The sequence below is a fragment of the Lolium perenne genome, chromosome 3, assembly GCF_019359855.2.
Source record: "Lolium perenne isolate Kyuss_39 chromosome 3, Kyuss_2.0, whole genome shotgun sequence".
In the NCBI taxonomy this organism is placed as follows: domain Eukaryota; kingdom Viridiplantae; phylum Streptophyta; class Magnoliopsida; order Poales; family Poaceae; genus Lolium; species Lolium perenne.
In genome coordinates this window covers 15709751-15730202 of record NC_067246.2, presented here as the reverse complement: position 1 = coordinate 15730202, position 20452 = coordinate 15709751, and the positions used below count along the sequence as shown (strand labels likewise).

Below are 20452 nucleotides of genomic sequence, written 5' to 3'. Positions count from 1 at the left end.
AAGGGACGAGTCTTGACAAATGGAGTGTGAGCGACGCGATGTGACTGCCTGACAATGGGCTAAAGATTGACCGAGTGCGGTCCACAAAGGGTAGCGCCATGGTACGTTCCTTTCCTATATATCTTTCTCAGCAATTTAATGTTTTGAATCAGTGTTTCGAATTTCTTTACACGATAATTTGTTACAGAACTGCAAGCCATGAGTAAATGGTCATCCGTCGGGATGAGCCGTGACTGTCCACACTTTATTCAACACTTGAGAGCAAAGGAGAGGATAAGAGAAAGAGAAATGGGTTTTTTTTTTTAAATCCTATTGATGATGCTCTTCTCAATGATTGAGTTTGATCAATAGAAACATTTCGACGACTGCGCTTGCCACTAACAAGTACCCCGGCTCGTCCTAGATGGGAACATGATTTGAAGATGATTTCACGGGTGAGTGAACTTACGTGCAAGGGGTAGAGGAAGGTCATCCCATGTCACGAGGAAGCAGTCGCGGATGAGCTGCTCGTAGTTGCTGGCGTTCCCATTGCCCGACGAGCCGAGCACTGGGATAACTAGAGCGTCGCAGCCCTCGACCGCGTAGCTGGCGTAGTCGCTCATCTCATCGTAACTCCCTGCCATGCGGAAAACACCTCGCTCTCGTTCCTGCATCTCATTCTTGTATGGACCAACGCTCCGTCCTGACGTGCCCCTGCTACCTCCTCCTTGCAGTTGTACATGACGAGGTCCAGGTTTGCGGGGCTGATCCGAAACGGGGGTCTCAGTTTGACAGAGGTGTTCCTGCTATGGGGGATGTGGCAGGTGTTGGAGGCCTGCATTAACTCCAGCTTACCCTTATCAATCGCACGCAGATTGTGTTTCTCGTAGGTGATGTTGATGATCGTAAAGCCGAATCGTCCAGGACTCTGTAGGGATGGGGTGTTCTTCTCGCAAAAGACTTCGAAGCCAGGGGCACCACATGATTTTCCCTTCTCCAAGTCGACGAGCCAGAACGGGTCGGAGATGGTGAGGTTGCCGCATCTCTTGGCCGAGCCCGAGCAGCCTTGTGCTTGTTGATCAGCCACTGCACCAGCGACCATAAGCGGTAGCCACCAGGCCCAGAAGAACCAGCAGCTTGGAGCCATCAAAAACACAGGATTGGGAATTTGATGCTGTGGTGAGCGGTTTGCTGGGGTCTTGCCGCATTGGGGGATACAGGTAAGAGAAGATAATACAGGCGCTGGGCTACTTTCATACAGGCGTCTTGGGAGGCGGTCTTCACACGGTGGGTTGGTGGCCAAACAGTGGTGGGACGATTTCCGCCAATTGTTCAGTGGTATTCGGAAAGATTTTTGAAGATAAAATGATAGCCGCAGAACCCGGTCTCTGCAGAGCCACCATGACACCTAAGGCTGGCCCTAGTGGGTAGTATCATATAGTAGTATCATGTATATGATACTTTTGTATGATATACTAGATCCATAATGCATAGTATTATATACTAGTATCATAGTTTTGCTATATTAATTGATTTGTAGAATCCCAATACAAATTTGTGTACAAGATTTATTTGATACTAACTTTTCTCGTGATGTGCGCTATGATATAGTATCTCCCTATGATACTACTCTAATCTTCTCTCTCATCCATAATTACCTGCCACATCAGCATTTTTGGTGGGGTTAGAATGCATGATACTAGCTAAGATACTAGCAGTATGGCTAGCCTAATGTTGCGCTACCTTGTTGTCCAACCGAAGCAGACCGACATGTTAATTTGATGTTTGCTTTTTCCGTTGTAAGAGAAAGGTTTAGTGATTACTGAATATTGTTTACACTATCGCTGTGAATAGAGAGAGACTCTTCTTGTGCAATCTGCAAGTACCCCTCTAGCCCTCCTGGAGTATATTGCTTACAATCACATACCAGCTGCATCTAGCACATGTCTTCAGCTAATCAGCTTTGACGTTTCTGGGCAGAGGGCCCCTGATCCGCATGTTCATCTCTGTTTCTGACAGCACCTTGATGAGTGAAATGTCTCGAGAGTTTGCTCTATGGTTGACTATACAATACTTAAAAATCTGTTGCAGTACACAAAACAGAACAGTTTTCTTATATGAATTTTATTTTTGAGGCTAGAGAAATTTCTCGATGCATATGTCGAGCGTCGTATTGTTGGTCAGGTGTATGCCATGATCAACAAAATGAGTGGTGTTATTTTTTTTCCTTTTGAAATAAGTGATGTCATGGGACTGATGGCGTACTGATGGTCATTCTGTGGCAATTTTTTCAATTTTCCATCGTTCAAATTATTTACAAAATGATGGCCATTCTTCTAGAAATCATATTGTAGTCTTTGGAAGAGTAAAACACATGGCTGCAAAAGGGTCGAGTGACTCCACACCTAATAAATAAGTACTATTTGTTAATAATTGCAAGCTGCTATTGTGCACATGCTACCACATGTTCACAAATATCAAAAGTAATTCACATACTTCTCATTGCTACTCTCTCAGCCATGAATGGACTTTTTATTGTCTATTTATACCGACTCTCGCCTGCTACACTCTTTGTCAAATCCTATACAATCATAAACTATTGAAGTGGTAACCTCTATAGCAAGTAACTGGGGAAGAAAAGGCTTAGTTAAGAGGTAGCAAATGTGTCAAGAAATGAGAAGCGGAGGAAGATCATGTTGTTTTACGATGTATCTTACTTAGGAATAGGGGGCATTGGGGAAAGTTCACATCAAAAGATTGTAAAAAATACCATTCCCATGCTCCAGCCTATTAGATCATCTGCTATTCGTGGCCTACACCTCTCCTCATATGGACCTTGTTTCGCATAGTGTAAACCTAGTAAGCTCATATCTTCCACTACCAAGAACGAAAGGCCTTCCTCTACACTATGAGAAGCTTTGTCCTGTTTTGTTCTTGTTCCTTCTTCCTCCCTTCTCCATTGGCCCATAGCCCCTCCCCACCATGATAGTTTAGGCAAGAAATGACCAGGGTTGAGGAATTGTTCTATGGAGAGTGCTTCTCTCCTTGAAACCGGAAGATGTATGGAGCGATCATTCAACTTTTGAGAATCCTTTTTTACTTCCCAACCTGTTTTGCAATAAGCTTCATAGTGGAAAAGTATACTTTCTCAGTCGCCAGATTCATCAATAAAATTAAACCTAAGTTGATAAAAAAGTACACCAATGTGGAAAGGTGGAGTTAAAGATTTTGTCTTGTTTGTTGATCCAACTTAATAAAAAGTGAAAAAACACAACTTTTTTGCATTCTCGAACTTACCAAATATAGCCTTTCATGCCATGTATGATGATCTCAAATTGTAAAGGTAGTCTCAAACACATCTTTCGGATTTTATCAGAACGAAATTACGTACAAGGTGTGTATTTTATGTGATGTTGGACTAGGCTAAGTTGAATATCCGACATAAAAAAAGATTTTGAATATTATTTATGGTTTTTTAACTCCACTGAATCTATATCTCTGTGAGCGAGGTAGGTGCCGCAAAATGTTCATTGTGCAAATTGGAAACAGAAAGAGTATTAGGCCACTGAAAGCCCAACTACTAGACCTTGGGCCGTACGCCCATAACTATGGCAGTTTCCAAGGCCACACCAAGTCACTTTCGTGGTCTGGCCTCCTCCAAGGTCACCACGACCGAACTCTCGATAGTTTAGTCCATCTCTAATGGCGACGCATTTCGGATGTTTAAATTGTCCGTACGCGTTTATTTACGTCGGCCCGTGGACACCGAAATAGTCGCTAGATCAAAATTATCCGGTTGGGTCAGGTAGCCCAGTGATTCGACGCATTTCGTCCGGCAAGTAGGAAGAGATTTCTATTCCTCTAGAATGTGGCTTGAGAGTGTCATAGATTTCTATGATAGACACGATTGACATATTCACATTTCTAGATAGAATCGATATTTTCAAATTAGTGCAACATATTTGAACAAATTAAACATACAAACTGCGAAGAAATGTTCAAACTAACTTTTAAACTAGTTACTTCTTCTTTGAAGACCCCGCCTCGTCATCCTCACGGAGACGCTTCCTGCTCGTCACCTCCTCGGAAGGGGAACTGACGTTCGACGCGTCCGATGAACTTGTGTCCCCCTCCGACGAGTAGTCATTGGGGTCTTCGTCGTCGTTCGTGAACACATGTTGGGCCTGCGCCCTCGCCCGGACTCTTGCCTCCTTCTTTGCCGCCGCCGCATCCTCGGCCGCCTCCAGCCGTCTCCACCTTGCATCTTCATCCTTTTCCTTTTCCTCCTTCTCGTCTTGGCCATCATGGGCAACGGCATCCCCCTCCTAGTCCTAGACGTTGTCAGCGATGACCTCCGATCCTCCTCCTCATCCTGGCCGTCATCGGCGATGGTCTTCCCCTCCTCATCCTGACCATCGTCGATGACGGTCTCCCGCTCCTCCTCCTGGTTGTCCATCGGCGGGGAGCTAGAGCTGCTCGGCGTGGCAGCTCTATTCCACCAATGGCGCCATCCCGGTGGCTTCCCCTCGCTATCGATGTCCGATGGCAAAGATAGGTTGCTCATGGCTTCGTAGGGATAAATGGTGCAAGCCGGTTGGAGATCCTTAGCGCAGACGTAGGGGTCTTATTGAGCGGGGATTAATGGCGGCACATATACCGAAGAGGGTTGCGATTGCTCTTCCGCGGCGGTTCGACACTCCATTCCGGTGGTTCACGCATCGATTGACGTGGTTGCCACCCCGACGGTTACCCTTCCTGGCGGAGTACACCCTTTTTTTCCCCTATGACAGGCATCAGGTCCTCCTAGAACAAGATAAGCCGCTCATCGGAGGACCAACAAAAGGCTCCATGAGCGGGTCTTCACCAGGACAGGAGCGGGCGTGCGACGGTGACATGACGGCCATCGTGGTCCCATGCGCTCACACAGAATCCCCCCCCCCGCCGCGGTAGCGGAGACGCAGCCGGAACCCGCGCGAGAAGGCGTTATCGGCGACGAAGCGCCTCCAGCTGACGGTTAGGAGGAGGGCGTCGGGGCCTTGCCGCTCGGCGTTGATGTTCCAGTATCGGCTCCCGCCGGTATGGTACAGAGCCACGCCACCGGGCATCTCGCCGGCGCACTCCCTCGCGAAGGAGGCGTGCAGCCTCAGCCTGTCACCCCAGTCGGGGGCATCAAGGATGACGTGGAGGTCGGCGAACCGAACGGCTCGGCCCCCTGGGGCTTCACTGCGGCCAGACGAGGCGGAGGCGGAATAGGGCTCGGCTCCGGTGCTCGCTCTCCGCGCCTCTTCCACGGCTTCTTGTCACGACTACCCAGGGGACGGCTGCGAGGGCGCTTTGCAGGCGCTCCACCGCTGCTCGCACCCGCGGTGGCCGAAGAGGCCGCTCCATGGGCGGCGGTGTGCGACGCTCCTCCGGTACCCGTCGCTACCCGCGGGCTTCGTGTCTTCCATTTGATAGAGACCTAAGCCACGTCGGCCAGCATCGAAAACTCCGATGCCATATGGGGAGAAGACGGAAGAAGATGAAGAATTGGGAGTGAAGAGGGCTGCGAACCCTCTTTCCTCCTTAAAAACCCGGACCGAGGGGTCCATCGACGCTTCGATCATCACGCATTGATCACCGGAAGGCGCCATGCGCCCCGAAAACCCTGCGTGCAACCGCAAGGTCGCATCTTGTCACTCCGTGGTTTTTCAAACCGACGGTGGAAGATCTTCTGCCGTTTGGTGTGCACGGTTCGGATGCAACCGATTGCTCTATCCATCCGGCGGGCCTATGCGAAGAGACTTGTGCCAGCAACTATTGGCCACTTTCCCCTTCACGGCCATCAACGGCCACGAAGAGGACAAGTGACCGGGGGCTATTGTGGGACCCCTGGCAACTAGGGTGCCACGGACCTACGGTTGCTGGGCTCATGGTAACTACTCGGAAACAATCACTCAAGGAGGCTATCCTCGGGTGAGGCTCCACGAGGCACCAAGCCCTCTTGGAGGCACCAAGCTGGAGCGGAAGATAGGCTCGGGGAGGAACTCCCTCGCAGAGGTTCCCGAGCCATAAGCCTCTCCAAGTCAGAGAGCCTCCCTTGAAGGTGATAAGACCAACCAAGGGAGCATAGGATGCTGCCTGCGTGGGTCTCTCCTGCGCGTACGAGCTGCAGTCTCCGAAGGATACAAGACAAAGGCGACGGATGTCGCGTATGTCATGGCTGAGCTCAGAAGCTCCATCTCGAGGAGGCGAGATACCATTGCCTCTTTGGTGATTAAAGCAGGCTCGACGAGGGCTAAAGCGCCAAGACCCTGCCCTTGCCTCTTTGGTGCAAGACTGGGTGGATGACACAGGCTGCCAGAGGAGGCGTCATCAATGAACTCAGCGTCTGCCATGGACCGGCGCTTTAATATACCATGGACTATGTCCATCTTGTAAAGGGTGAGGGCATTTCCCGCCCTTAGTTTGGAGATGTGGCAACCCTTCCCCCTCAAGATATTTCAGGGGGAGAGGACCATCTCCCCTGTAAAAGGACTAGCCTTGCTAGCGTAGAGGGGGACGATCCAGAGAGATCAGAAACCCTAGATACCTGTACGGTCATCTTCTCCATTGTGACCTGCAATACATCCACCAAAGCAGGATGTAGGGGTTTTACCTCTCCGAGGGCCCTGAATCTAGGTAATTGTCGTGTCTCTCTCTGCAGTGCCCGCCTCGGTGAGGCGACGGCGTGATCTTTTGTCCCCTGTGTTCGAACCTCTCGGGTTCGGTGATACCCGTGTTCCTTAGCGGACATGAATCTCTGGCAGTGCATATTCCGGTCAAGCCCATGAAGTATTAAAGGCCTAGAAGTATTTGAAGCCTAGGAACCAAACTTATCTAATAAGGAAAGACCCACTTGGAAAACTGACCAGAGTCATAGTTGTTGTAATCAATCCGACCTAAACTCCGAGACCTAACCTCCTGTATAAAGTCTAGGAGGACCAGCGGGAATCCATGCATCCAATCATTGCTATAACCTAGCTTTGTTTACAATCAATATAATCATCATCGGACCACCTTATTTGTTTGATAGCCGACGAGATCACCAACACACCTCTTTTTCCTGTAACCATAACTCCATATCCATGGACATTGCCGAGGTTAACCCTCATCAATTGGTGCCGGTGGAGTCTAATTACATGGCATTTCTTTCGTCTTCACTAAGCAAAAACTCAACGATCATCGGTGGCCAGATCCTCCTTTGCTCCATCGATTTTCTTCCACACCCACCAACCCTTCTTTCAGCCTTCGACGACATCGACTGGGAGATAAACCTGATGATTGGAAGCTTTAGCTTTCGCGTTGGATCTCAGGTTCGCGTCGCCTTTAGGGTCCGCGGAAGAAAACACCGCACCAGCAGCAGCGTCGACATCTTCCGCCAGCTCATCAAGCGAGGTAAACACGCCACCAGTAGGGGAACTCACCGATCTGTTCGAAGGGATTACCTATGATTCCGAAAGCGAAGATGCAACAGATCTGCCACTTCAAGGTGGTGGCTTCATGGACGTCATTGACTTCACCAACAATAATGATTATGTCATAACGATGAGGATCTCGCCGATCTATACAACAGTGTCTCCTATGACTTGAGGATGAATGGCCATCGGATCTAGGCATCTGGACGAGGATCGAGCTCAACAACGACAACAACTCGGGTATCAGGAAAGTTTGTTCATACCCCGATGTTTGCACTAATAGTGTTTGATTTACCCGTCATCAGATATGTGCAGTCATCGAGAACGGATCAGGGGCAGGTTCAGAGTAATTAGACTCCACCGACAATCCTATCATCGATGAGACAAATCTCACTAGGGGCTTCAGACACCCTCCCCCACCCGAAGGCAATGCAAATGGAACCGATGCCCCACGTGTCAAAAATCTAGTCCCAGTTCAAATCATTGTAGCAGCCTGGGACAAGGCAAGGGATGCCATGAGTGGGAAAGTCCCTATGAACACGGATGCAACCCGAGAAGAGCTCATGGCGTACCAACATTTAGTTCATCGCCAGAAGAACGAGTTGGCAAACATACAACAGAAAAACAATGAGAGGATTGCAACAGCTGGGCCGCGCTAAGCTCAACCGGAGCCACCCACGACAATGGTGGTGGGCACCCGAGAAGATCAGTGTCTCGGCCGAGACACGTCCCTTCAGGTGAAAGAGATCTAGCGCTATGATAAGGGATCTAGCCCTATCGTTCATGTTAGTAGACGCAGGGGAATCATAGTACCCAAGACATTGCATGCAACACTAGTGCCAGTTCAAACCTACTTACTCGCGACTCAACGAGCATCCAACGACCCGCGGGCGGCTATCCACTATTCCACCCTCGCTTGCCTCGGCTTGGTAGGTGCGTCACTAGTCGACAAAGAGGTCGCCCCATGACCCAAAGGATCACAAGGCCGCCACAACATCCCTCGGAACGAAGTAACAACCCGAAGGTCCAGGTCACCACTGCAAGTGCAGATCTACTCACACGAAGGAGATGCTAGAAACAATGGGTGCGTTTGGTAGCCTGCATTAGATTCCTGCACCACTGGCGCAGCGGAAAGGAGTCCCCTACGCGTTGCAGATGGGCTATGGGCCATAAAAGCCATGTTGTTTGGTGGCCTGCATAGAGTTTTTTCGGCCCCGTGAAGATTTGGGCTCTACCCGTTTGGTAGGTCGGTTTTCAGGCCTTGTAGCAGCCTAGAACGGCGCCCCTATTGTTTGGTTGCAACCTAGAATCTGCTTCTGCCTACCTCTTACCTTCGATGGTGAGGTTACCCGCAATCAAGAGCACAAGAAAGAACACAATCACAGTTCAGGCAAACTTAGCACTGATCATAGTTCAAACACGGTCATAGTTCACGACACAAGACGATCATAGTTCACGACACACCATAGACGATCATAGTTCAGCAGACGACAGGAACATCAACTAGACACAGAGATCGTAGCAGCGAGGCAGAACAAGGTAAGCTTCAGACATGACTTTGGAAGATGACACACCTGGTGCCGTCGCCATGGTAACGACACCTAGTCATCACCTCAGTGCAGGTGTAGTCGAAGATGACCACATTGTACTCGAAGGTAGATACATTCTTGAAGATGAGGAACTGGCCTATCTGCAGCTGATGAGCGACGGCGAAGGCAGCCCACCCCTGGTCGATGTATGCGTCACCGCCTTCTCTCACCGTAGTCATCCTCCAGTTGCAGCCAGTGTTGGTGGTGACGATGATGTTCGAAGGGATTTCTCCGAACCACCTGACGAAATCTTGAGGGATCCGTAGCCGGCTGAAGGTGGGCCTGAAGACGATGCGCAGGAACTGGTCTGGCCCTACGTCCGGCTGGAAGAGGCCGACGTTAGCCGCCCTTTGCTTCTTCGATGATCCCTCCTCGGGGGTCTCAGGTGACCCAAGCTTGAGCTTCTCAGACTGCCACAAGAACACATGCCATTAGAGATGTGCCTGCTCACAAGTATATAGATGAAACCGAACATTGAAAACATGTGATGCCTCATACATTGGATCACACGGCAGCTCAAGGGACTGCCCTCAAACTAAGTCTAGTGTGCAAGAAATCACACACACACGACTAAGTTTGAGGGCAGCACCTTGCCTTCCAGTGTGCCATTGTTGAATCATTGGCCAATGCACTAGACAAACCAAACGAGGTCTCATATGTAGGATCACACGGCAGGCAAAAGGACTGTCCCCAAACTAAGCCTAGTGTGCCAGTAATATGGCACACACGACTAAGTTTGAGGGCAGCACCCTGCCTTCCGTTGTGCTATAGTTGAATCATTGGCCAATGCACTAGATAAACAAAATGAGGCCTCATAAATTGGATCACATAGCAGGCAAAGAGACTGTCCGTAAACTAAGTCTAGTGTGCAAGAAATATGGCACACACGACTAAGTTTGAGGGTAACACCCCGCCTTCCGTTGTGCCATAGTTAAATCATTGGCCATTGCACAACTGAAGAAGTACAAACATGCAAAGCAAGGTAGCATAGGCCTCATACAATGAGCACATATGGAGGAGATGTTTGATCAGAACCAATGGCATGGTAATGTTCAGTCATGCCATAGGTCCTGATCAATCATCTCCTCACACTATCATACCCGGTTACAATCATCGGCCTAGTTCAATCAGAAACAACACAATCTAGAACAAACTAGCGCGACTCATTCTGCACAGCAATCTAAACATGCTAAACCCCAGCACAAAAAACACTTCCCATCTTTGCATGCACAGTAAGATCTGGAAGTTTCAGCAATCCACAGTCAGATCTAGGAAGGATCTACCGCACTCGATATTAGAGTAACAGATCTAAGCAAATCCACACTGTGAAAAGCAAGAACTGGACAAGAACAACAAGAAATGAGGACGAACACCTTGCAAACATCAATCCGAACGCTATCCTAATGGAAACCCTAGCAGATCTAATGTGCATGTTGTCGCAAATGACCGAGAATGTCAGGTTCTGGCACAACAAGTACACAGGTGAGAAGGAGAGGTCGTTACCGCCATTGTTCCGGCCGAGGACGAGCTCGAGGTCTCGAGATGCCGATGAAGACTGCGGAGCAGGTTGCGGCCGATGTCGCGGTGCTACTCGCCGATGTCTCCTCCTCCGGTACCGGTGCTCCTCCGTGCGGCGGATTGGTCGGTGGGAGGGGAATTGCGGGGTGATGTGACAGTTTGGGGGAGGTCGCGATTGAGAGGAAGGGGAGGGAGTGGTGAGCCTAATTATGGCGCGTGTTCCCGGAGGGACGCGGCATTTCCGCCCCCCTTCTCCACGCGTGCAGGCTTCTGGCCGCAACGGGTCTGGCCCCGGAGAAACTGTCATTCCGGACGTTCCTCTGGGGCCTATCCCGGGGTGCTTTAAAACCCGGTTCATGCAAAAACGCAGTGGGCTGCAGGCATCCAAATGGATCAAAATTTGTTGGTCCGATGCGCGCTAAGGTCCATCCAAGCTACCAAACGCGCCCAATATCACTCGGCAATGAGTCGACACATCTCGTCAAGAACGCGACGAGCGCGAATACGAGGATGAGGACCCCGCGATGTATGGTGCTAGCTGCTTTACCCTGTCGGGTTCGCAGGACACTCGTACCCAAAGGTTTTAAGGTACCTCGTGATCGGGAAAAGTTTGATGGACTTCAGAAGCCTGATTCTTTGTTATTTTATTACCTACAAGCCGTTCATATACTGGGAGGCACGAAGGCAACCGCCATACAAAACCTACAGTTGCATTTGAGCGGAGCCGCGAGGTCATGTCTCAGAAAACTACCCAATCAATCCATCACCGCCTAGGATGATCTAACATACCAGTTTGTTCGCAACTTCAAGCCTACCTACAAGCGACCCGCATCCATCGAGAAAATGAGGGCATGCGAAGAAATATCCAGTGAGTCAATGCGCTAATTCTTCCAGCGTTGGCATATCATAAAAATTTCAGCCGAAAATGTCTCCGATAAGAGGGAAATCGACGTTTTCAGCAACGGGATGTGCTGAAAGAATTTTATTGAAGAACTAGGACGGGCCAACCCGCAAACAATATCTCACCTAGCGGATATCGCGAACAGGTGGGCTGACGACGAAGATGCTTAATTACCACAATAAATGAACGCGTTCACCAGAAGAGGATCGTTTCAGGCGAAGTAACGATCACAGGCGAATGTACCATAATTATGATAACCACAAAGAACCTAGTCAAGTGGCTGTTGGCAAGAAGCGCCCGATTCTAGCAAGTGGTCATATTGACCCAGACCGCCGCGCGACTTTAATCAGTCTCCAGAGCAAATGCTCAATGGCCACGCAGTATATATGCACTTCTACATCAATTCTGAAGGAAACTGCCAGTCTAACCAAGTCTCAAGTCTTGGAGGTCACAGAAGGACAACACACGGTTTGTGAATGCTTGCATTTGAATCATAGTTTAAAACAGGCTATTTTATTTAGCCGCGGTATTTTTAGAAGGTAAGGAAGACTAAAGCCAGGCTATAGCGGGCTAACCCATTTAGCATTCTTTTAGGAAAAAGGGAAAATTTCTGTTACTTCTTGGCAAAAAAAGGAGAAACCTATAACTCAAACATGATTCGAGGTACAACTCGTTCAACTATTCAAAATAGATAAATATATGACTATTCAACTCGCAAGTTTTATTGAACTAGATGGAATTGAAATTCATAAAACATGAATTAAAAGTAGAAGAGAAGAAAAAATCATAAAAGAAGAATTTTAGCAGCTAAAAAGAGGCTAATTAGGGGCTAAATTGGGTTGTATCTGGCTATTAGCGGTTTTTCTCATTTAGCCTATAAATGTCATAGCCTTAGCTGGAGTTGTCCGGCCCCAAAGGCGATTTGAATAAATGGAAGAAGATGGCCCGTGAAGTCGGTTGTGAACGACGTTAGGTCTCCGTGTCTATACTATCAGCTCAAAAGTTCTCATAACAGCTGATTAGAAGCAGCTCGTATTAAGCCATTAGTACTTAACGATGAACTTGGCAATACTCTCCAGTAACTTATGTTAATACATGACACAACCGTGTTTTTTTTTTGGCTTAAATCATTTTAAAAGTTATAGAATTAAGAGAAAAATAATATAAGATTTAGAAAGATAAAATAGATTTTATTTGGAACACATACAACCTTGGATCATTTTTTCCTAAGTGTGAAAAGCCTCTGTCTCTACATCGATCAATAATGTGCAAAAATGGATAAAAATAGTTCTTTTACATAACTATAGCACAAAATGACCCGGATAAAAAAAAATCGTGATATAGTTTCTTTATACAACTCGTTATGTTGGGACGTTATGCGAGATAACATGGCGCCCTATGCAAAGCAGCAAGGGTGACATGCTGTATGTCGCAACGCTATCTACCATGGCGCCCAAGCCAAAGCGTCATGCTAACTATCACCACGTCTCAGCGCCAGACTTTCTGGAACCAAGTTATTTAGTGAAAAGAAATAGATCACATCCATTTTATGATGATACAGAAAATAACGTATTTTATCATTTTCACCAATAATTTAGCCCAGTCTAAGTCAACTACTGTAGTAAATGCGACACATGTCCTAGCAAAACGTCGGAACCAGGAATCTGTCAGAACTAGATCTACATATCGATAGGCAACGCACAAAAGTCTTGGAAACAAAAATACAACAAGGAATAAATATGTGTTTATCATCGGCGAGCAGCTAAAATACGTGCGATTGTGCGCCAGGGAAGAGCATATCACTAGCTGTCAAGCTCAACTTGTTATCATCGAAGAAAAACACACAAAGTAAACAATTGGTACGTGTTTGCGACCTAGCCAATGAAGGTAACTTATAAGAGCTGACTTTTGGTTATGCACGTTGTCCTGCGGTCCCACTACTGTCAGCCTGGATTATATATATGATACCTACTGGGCTAAATTTTCTTACGGTTAGGTACAATGCAAACCAGCTGAGTTTTTGGTGTCAGCTTGGGTTATTATACCACAACGTATTGATTTTGTATGACTAGGTATAATTTGACCTGTCTCTACGCACGAGATATGGCATGTTCTATTGATTACGGGGAACGTGTCCCCATCGAAGGGCTGCACCTACTGATGTGGAAAAAGTCTCCTCACCAAGAAGTGCCTATAATGTACAGGGAGTGGGACTGTTGAATATATAAGCAAAGAATTATATAATTTAATCCTAACAAATACTTGACATAGCATGATAAGAGAAACAGTAATAAAATTAATCTTGCGGACTAACAAAGTACTTGAATAGATAGCTTCTAAACAACATAAATCTATTGCATCTACTTCAAACACCAGAAGTAGAAACTCTAGCAAGATCTGAGAGAGAGAGGAGCGTCACGTACGGTGCAACTTGAACAGAAGCAGCAACGGCAGCAGCAACATCATCGTCGGTGGTGTCTCCCATGTTGAGATTGTTGAAGAGATCATCGACGTCCTGGAAGAAGTCGTCGTTGGGAAACTCGTCGTCCGACAACATCGTGTTGACAATAGTCGTGCGTAAGCGCTCTCCAAAAATTTGATCGCGCCTCACTCGTACATGTATATGAGAGGTGGGGTTTCAGAGGCCTACAATCATGTTAGTCGGTGCACACCAAAGGGCGGGATGAGGAAGATGATGTCGGCGACACAAAGTTATGAAAGGAGGTAGACGCATATGGGTCGTGTGTAGGCTAGGGTTCACAATTAATTTTCTGAACATCAAAAATATAATCTCGGCTCAGCGAGATTCTTGTAGCGCGACACATTGTGATGAGGCGAGTTGGTCGGCGAACGAGGAGGAGTGTATGATGGCTCTCTCTCTCTCAACTCACTCACTTATAAGGACCAGAACATCCCTATTATAAACCACTACACAACTCTCTAAACTAGCATGTGGGACTAAACTTTAGTAACACCACTTTTCATATATGCATGGGCCAAACAGAATTTCAAAAGTTGTATTGGTCTATGGGCTAAGACCGAGTGCCAAATTCCAACAATCCCCCCATAAAGTATCATTAGCACATAAATTATTATTATTATTCTAGAAAAAAATTATATATCGATGTGTGGTGAAGATTGTTATGTTGAACTTCCACTAAGAACTTTATATTACACTATTTTACAACTTGAATAGTGGACTACGCCTTAAACTACAATTTTCTGCGCACTAGCTTCACAAAGCATAGACCGATACTAGGCTCTCGTAGGGCTTCTCTGCAGTGCGGGGCTTATACGTCATACTATAGGGCCTTTCATGAGTTTATTATAAAGCATCCAACTCCCACAGACCACGACGTTTACCAGTCGTGCTCAAGTAGGTGTGTTGTTCAGAAGATTTTCTGCAAGACAACATCTTTACTTAAATAAGCCACTTAGAACACATTAATATAAATATCAACCTGCCATGAAGATTAGGAGAGTATCGCATGTTCATAAAGAAGTAAATTCAATGTAGGGATACTCTCCTCCTACCTGACCAACAACTTGTCTCCCAACTCTAATTCACATAAAGTGTGTTACCAATGTGGACAACTCATAATGTGGGTCTCAAACTCATCTTCCTCGATGCATTCTCAATCATACTGCGTGATATACTCTTTGTGAAGGAATCTACCAAGTTTCTAGATATCTGCATATAATCCAACACAATAACTATAGAGTTTCTCATTTTCCTGATAGATTTTAATCTCGTCTTCACATGCCTTGATGAATTTGTATTATCGTTAGAACTGTTTACTTTGATGATCATACTTTAGTTATCATAGTTCATCGGGACACTGGGTATTGGTTTTTCAACCACATGTAAGTCCATAATTAGCTCATGAAGATCCTCTGCTTCAACAGTGGTTGTGTCTAATGATGTGAGAACTGCTTCCATTGTTGACCTCGTTAAGATGGTCTTCTTGCAGGACCTCCGGGAATCAGTGCCACACCAAGTGTAAAAAAACCACTCGTGACGTTAGTCTCACCATCATCATTTGATATCCATTTTGACTCACTTTAACCCTCAAGTTTCCTTGGATACTAAGTATGGAGAATACCATAACTCGCAGTGCCTTTCAAATAGCGCGCACTCTCTCAAGAGCATACCAATAAACATATCCAGGATTTGATACAAATTTACTAAGTTTGTTTACAATAAAAGATATTTTAGGCCTCGTGCCGCTGGCTGAATACAGAAGTGAGCAAATGATTTGAGAATATCTCAATTGATCTTTAGAAATTCTTTAATTCTTTCGAATTAGCACACAAGGATCATAAGGCGTTGGAGAAGACTTGCGGTCAATATGCCTAAAATGACTCGGCATCATTTCCACATAGTGTGACTGCATCACACCATCATCTTCTTTCACCAGCTTGATGTTTAAGATGACATCGGCTACTTCTAGGTCCTTCATCTCAAAACAATGAAATGGGAACTCTTTGACCTCCTTAATCATAGTAAGGTTGGTCCCAAATATCAATATGCCGTCAACATAAGGACAAAGGATAACTCCCTCGCCCTCAACATGGCGATAGTATACACACTTGTTAGCTTTGTTTACAACAAAACCTTCAATAGTTAAAGTTCGTTCGAACTTCTCGTATCACTCCTTAGGTGTTTGCTTAAGACCATACAAAGAATTCACTAACTTACAAATCTTTCCTTCTTGACAAATACATCACACTGATCCATATAAATTTTATCATCGAGCTTTCCATTTAGGAAAGATGTCTTAACGTCCATTTTATGAACAAGAAGACCATGTGAAGCAGCCAAGGGAAGTATTACTCAAATAGTGGTCAGTCGGGCTAGAGGTGAGCATGTATCAAATAAGTTTTTGCCTTCTTTTTAGGTATAACCTTTGGCCACAAGTCGTGCCTTGTACTTTTGAATAGTACCATCGGGTCTAAAAAAAATCTTGAACACCCATCTACATCCTACAGGTTTATGCCCATAAGGATGATCAATAACCTCCCAAGTTCCATTAGTTAAGATGGAATCTATCTCGCTACGGACAACTTCTTTCCAATAGTCAACATCCTAAGATGCATAAGCTTATGAAATAGAAGTCGTAGTATCATCCATGAGGTACATAATGAAATCATCACCAAAGGACTTTTCAGTCCTCTCCCTCTTGTTCAATTTGGGATTTTCATTGTTGTCCTCCACTGGATTATCATAGTGTTTTATTGATTTGGTAGATTCAGGAATTGTAATTAACTCCTAACTTGCTGAACTAGGCATCTTCTGATTTGATGAGCTAGACGTGTTTTTCATGGGAAAGATGTCCTCAAACAAATTTGCACCATTCGAGTCCATAATCGTACCAACATGCATGTCAGATATCTCAAATTTCACTATCAAAAATGTATAGCTAGTGATATGAAATGTATATCCTAGAAAAAACACAATCCACAGTTTTTGGTCGAATCTTGCGCTTCTTGGGTATCGACAAAGTCAATTTTGCCAAACAACCTAAAGTTCGTAAGTAGGAGAGGTTTATCCTTTTCCTTTTCCATTTCTCAAATACAGTAATTAATGGTTTTGGTCTTTGTGGGAATGCTCGGTTAAGGACATGACTAGTGGTCATTATCGCTTCCACCCACCATACCTTAGATATAACCGATGTATCTAATATGACGTTAACCAAATTAATTAGAGTACGGTTTTTTTCTTTTGACCACCCCATTTGACTGAGGTGAGTAGGGAGGCGTCGGCCCATAGATAACACAATGTTCCGCACAAAACGTATCAAACTTATTGGAAAATAATGTCCACCAGGATCATACCTAAGTCGTTTAATATTTTGACCAAGTTGGTTTTCTGGTTCATCTTTATAGATTTTAAAGAAATTAAAAGTTTCATCTTTAGATTTCAGAAGATATCCATTGTAGTATCGAGCGAAGTTATCAATTAACATTATGAAGTATCTCTTTCCACCTTTGGTCAACTCTCCATTCATTTCACAAAGATTTGAATGTATGAGTTTGAGTGGTGCCAAGTCTCTTACCTCAGAAGTCTTGTGAGACTTCCGAGGTTTCTTAACTTGCACACACACTTGACACTTGGAACTCTTCATAATAGTAAAATTTAGAACTAAATTCATATTGGCTATCTCCGTCATGCACCATAAATTAATAGGACAAAGCCGTGAATGCCAAATATTGGGCTCACTATTATTGCGAACATGATTAATAATTTGAGTACATAAATTTGAAAAAGATAAGAGGAAGAAACCTCCTTACCCATAACCTTTCCAACAAATTGTCTATACTTAGAAATTAAAACTTTATTGGACTGAAAACCAACTTAAAACTATCTCGACATAAAAGTGATCTGCTGACAAGATTCTTATTGGCGAAGGGAACACGTTGAACATTCTCTAGCTGAATGTTCTTCCATGAAGTAAACTTCCGATTTATGATACCAGCACCCTGAACAGAAGCACGCGAGCCATTTTCCGTCAGCACGGAGGCAGTCCTTGCGACCTGATACGAAGAAAATATGGAAACATCCGAACATACATGTGTCTTGGCAGCCGTATGTATCCACAAATCAGGAGAGTTACGTACTGACATGACAATAGGAAAATACCAAACCCGTCGTCCTTCATCTCAGTATCACCATCAATAACAACATTTGCGGTCATGCCGTTGTTCCCACTCTTGTCATAGCGATTCAGGCAGTTAGGAGCCCAATGATCAAGATCACCACAGACGTGGCAAGCCCCTTTATTCTTATCATTCTTCATGTTGAAGTTGGTTGAGTGAGAGGCCTTGTTATTGCCATCAAACTTGACTTTCCCTTTAGATTTGTTCTTGTTCTTAAACTTGTGGGATTGGAAGTTTTTATTTTGTACCACATTGATACTATAATCTCCCTTAAATACTCGAGCACGTGTGTCCTTTGCTCTCGTCTTTTCTTCCACGTGAAGAGAACCAATGAGATCTAAAATGGAAAACTCTTATCTCTTATGTTTGACAGAAGTAGCAAAATTCCTCCATGAGGGAGGAAGCTTGGCAATAATTCCCTCGACAACAAACTTTTCTGGTAAGGTACACTCAAATTTCTCAAGTTGTTTGGAAATTGATTGTATCTCATGACCTTGCTCAACAATGGAGTGCTCACAAGTCATCATGTAATCATAGTATTGCTCCGTGACATACAACTCAGTGCTAGCGTTTGAGACCCCAAATTTGGCCTCGAGCGCATCCCATACGTCCTTGCCATGATCAAATGCCATATATGGGTCACAATGTTGTTCCCAAGAACATGGCATCAACTATCTCATAAGCTTCCTGTTGTGCAACAGTAAGCTCACCCTTAGGTTTGCCAAGAGTGGCTCTATAGCAGTTCAGGTTTCCAAACCAAAGAACTGATATCATGTGCCATATCTTATAATGTGAACCATCAAAGAGAGGCGGCCTTGTAGTAGCAGCAACGCCACTTAAATTTATTTTCCTATAGTTAGGTTTTTGGATTGTTAAATATATAAGCAAACTACCATGTGATTTAATCCGAACAAATAATTAGCATAGCATGATGAGAGAAACTGTAATAAAACTAATCATGTGGACTAACAATGTAGATGAACATATAGAATCTAAACAAGATAAACCTATTGTAACACCCCAACTTTTGCAACCTTGTTAAGTGTCCAGAGTGCAAAAATCAGGGGGAACAAAAACTTTTTCTAAATAGTTTGTTGAGATGATTGGTGTTGATCTGCTTGCTAGGTGAGTTACCTTGCGTTGTTTGTTTAGATGAATTGCCTTAATCTGCTTGCTAGAAGATTGTCTTAGGCTACCTCCAAGCAAAACCCATCTAGAGGTAAAACTAGCTAGCAACTCACCAACTCAAATCCTTCCATTTGTGGAACCATGATTGCACCTACCTTGAGATCCTCCTTGTGATGTACTCCAACTCACACCAACCTTTACTCATGTTTTGAAACTCATCTACTCCTTAATATATCCTTCTCTTGCACCCTTGACATCAACCTTGGGACAACTCCAATTTTGACTAAGTCCTAAAACTGTTATCTTATTCAAATTTGGAGACTCAAGCTATATACATCCTTTGCCATCTGAGACAATGCACCAGCCCTGGTCCTACCCTCTCTTGTGCACTTCCCAGTCATACCAATGCCTTGAACCCTATCTCTCATCTGCATATTTTTCCTTGATGGTTTTGAATGCCAAGTCAACAAGATGTTTTGGCAGGCTTAAAATATTCAAACTTTGCCAGTTGTTTCTTAAGCACCCACAACTGTTATAGGTGAACTCAAAGCATGGACCTCATGTATGCAACTCAATCTACAACTCCCATGTGTTGCATGTCCCATGCAAGTCTTGAAAACCCATCTATCCAACACGAGCTTATCTAGCGTTTTAGCTCTAGATCCCTTCTCTCTCTCTAGTCTCTTGTTTTTATTAAATTCAAGTTTAAACTTTGACAAAACCAAGAGTGGAAATGATTGATACATTATGTAGTAATCATCTACCCTTGAGATCATATTTCCCAAATTTATTCCTACTCTATTTTAATAAAATTTCCAAAACCCAATTTTCCTCTCTAGTTTTAACCACAAAACTATTTCTAGTTTCAGCAAAGCTTTTCATTTTATCTTCTAAAGTAATTTAGGAAATGCGGGTGGTATTTTCTATCACCTTATTTCCACCCAAAAATAATTTCTACAAAAATGTTTTCTTTTAACAAAATACATGCTTATGGTGCTTATGCGAATTCTTCCTTTTCTTTTCTTATTTTAAAATTGAGAAAAACCCCACTTTGCAAAGTAATGCTAGTAGAGTATTTTAATTTCTCAATACCTTTTTGTGTCTTTCAAAAATTTCAAAAGCTTTTTCAAAATAATTTTCACTCAACTTTTGAGCCTACTCATAGAAGGTGATCTCAACAAACCCAAATCAACTTCAAGTTTGAATTCCATTTTTCTCCACCACTCTCACCTCTCTAATCTATC

General features: G+C 44.8%; 1 protein-coding gene across 1 annotated transcript; it reads right to left on the bottom strand.

The window, feature by feature from the left end:
• Window positions 1-428: 428 nt before the first annotated feature.
• On the bottom strand, window positions 429-1081 carry LOC127341126 (uncharacterized). Its single transcript, XM_071827080.1, has 2 exons — window positions 688-1081; window positions 429-616 (listed from the first exon to the last, which is right to left on the bottom strand). Exons 1-2 carry the CDS (start codon window positions 1079-1081, stop codon window positions 429-431), a joined length of 582 nt encoding a protein of 193 aa, XP_071683181.1.
• Between the last annotated feature and the right edge of the window lie 19371 nt (window positions 1082-20452).

Excerpts from the sequence above, each read along its gene's own strand:
- LOC127341126 (XM_071827080.1), bottom strand. The coding sequence starts at position 1,081 with ATGGTCGCTGGTGCAGTGGCTGATCAACAAGCACAAGGCTGCTCGGGC. Across the intron at positions 617-687 it reads GGAGGAGGTAGCAGGGGCAC|GGAGTTACGATGAGATGAGC; the intron begins GTCAGGACGGAG and ends TCCGCATGGCAG.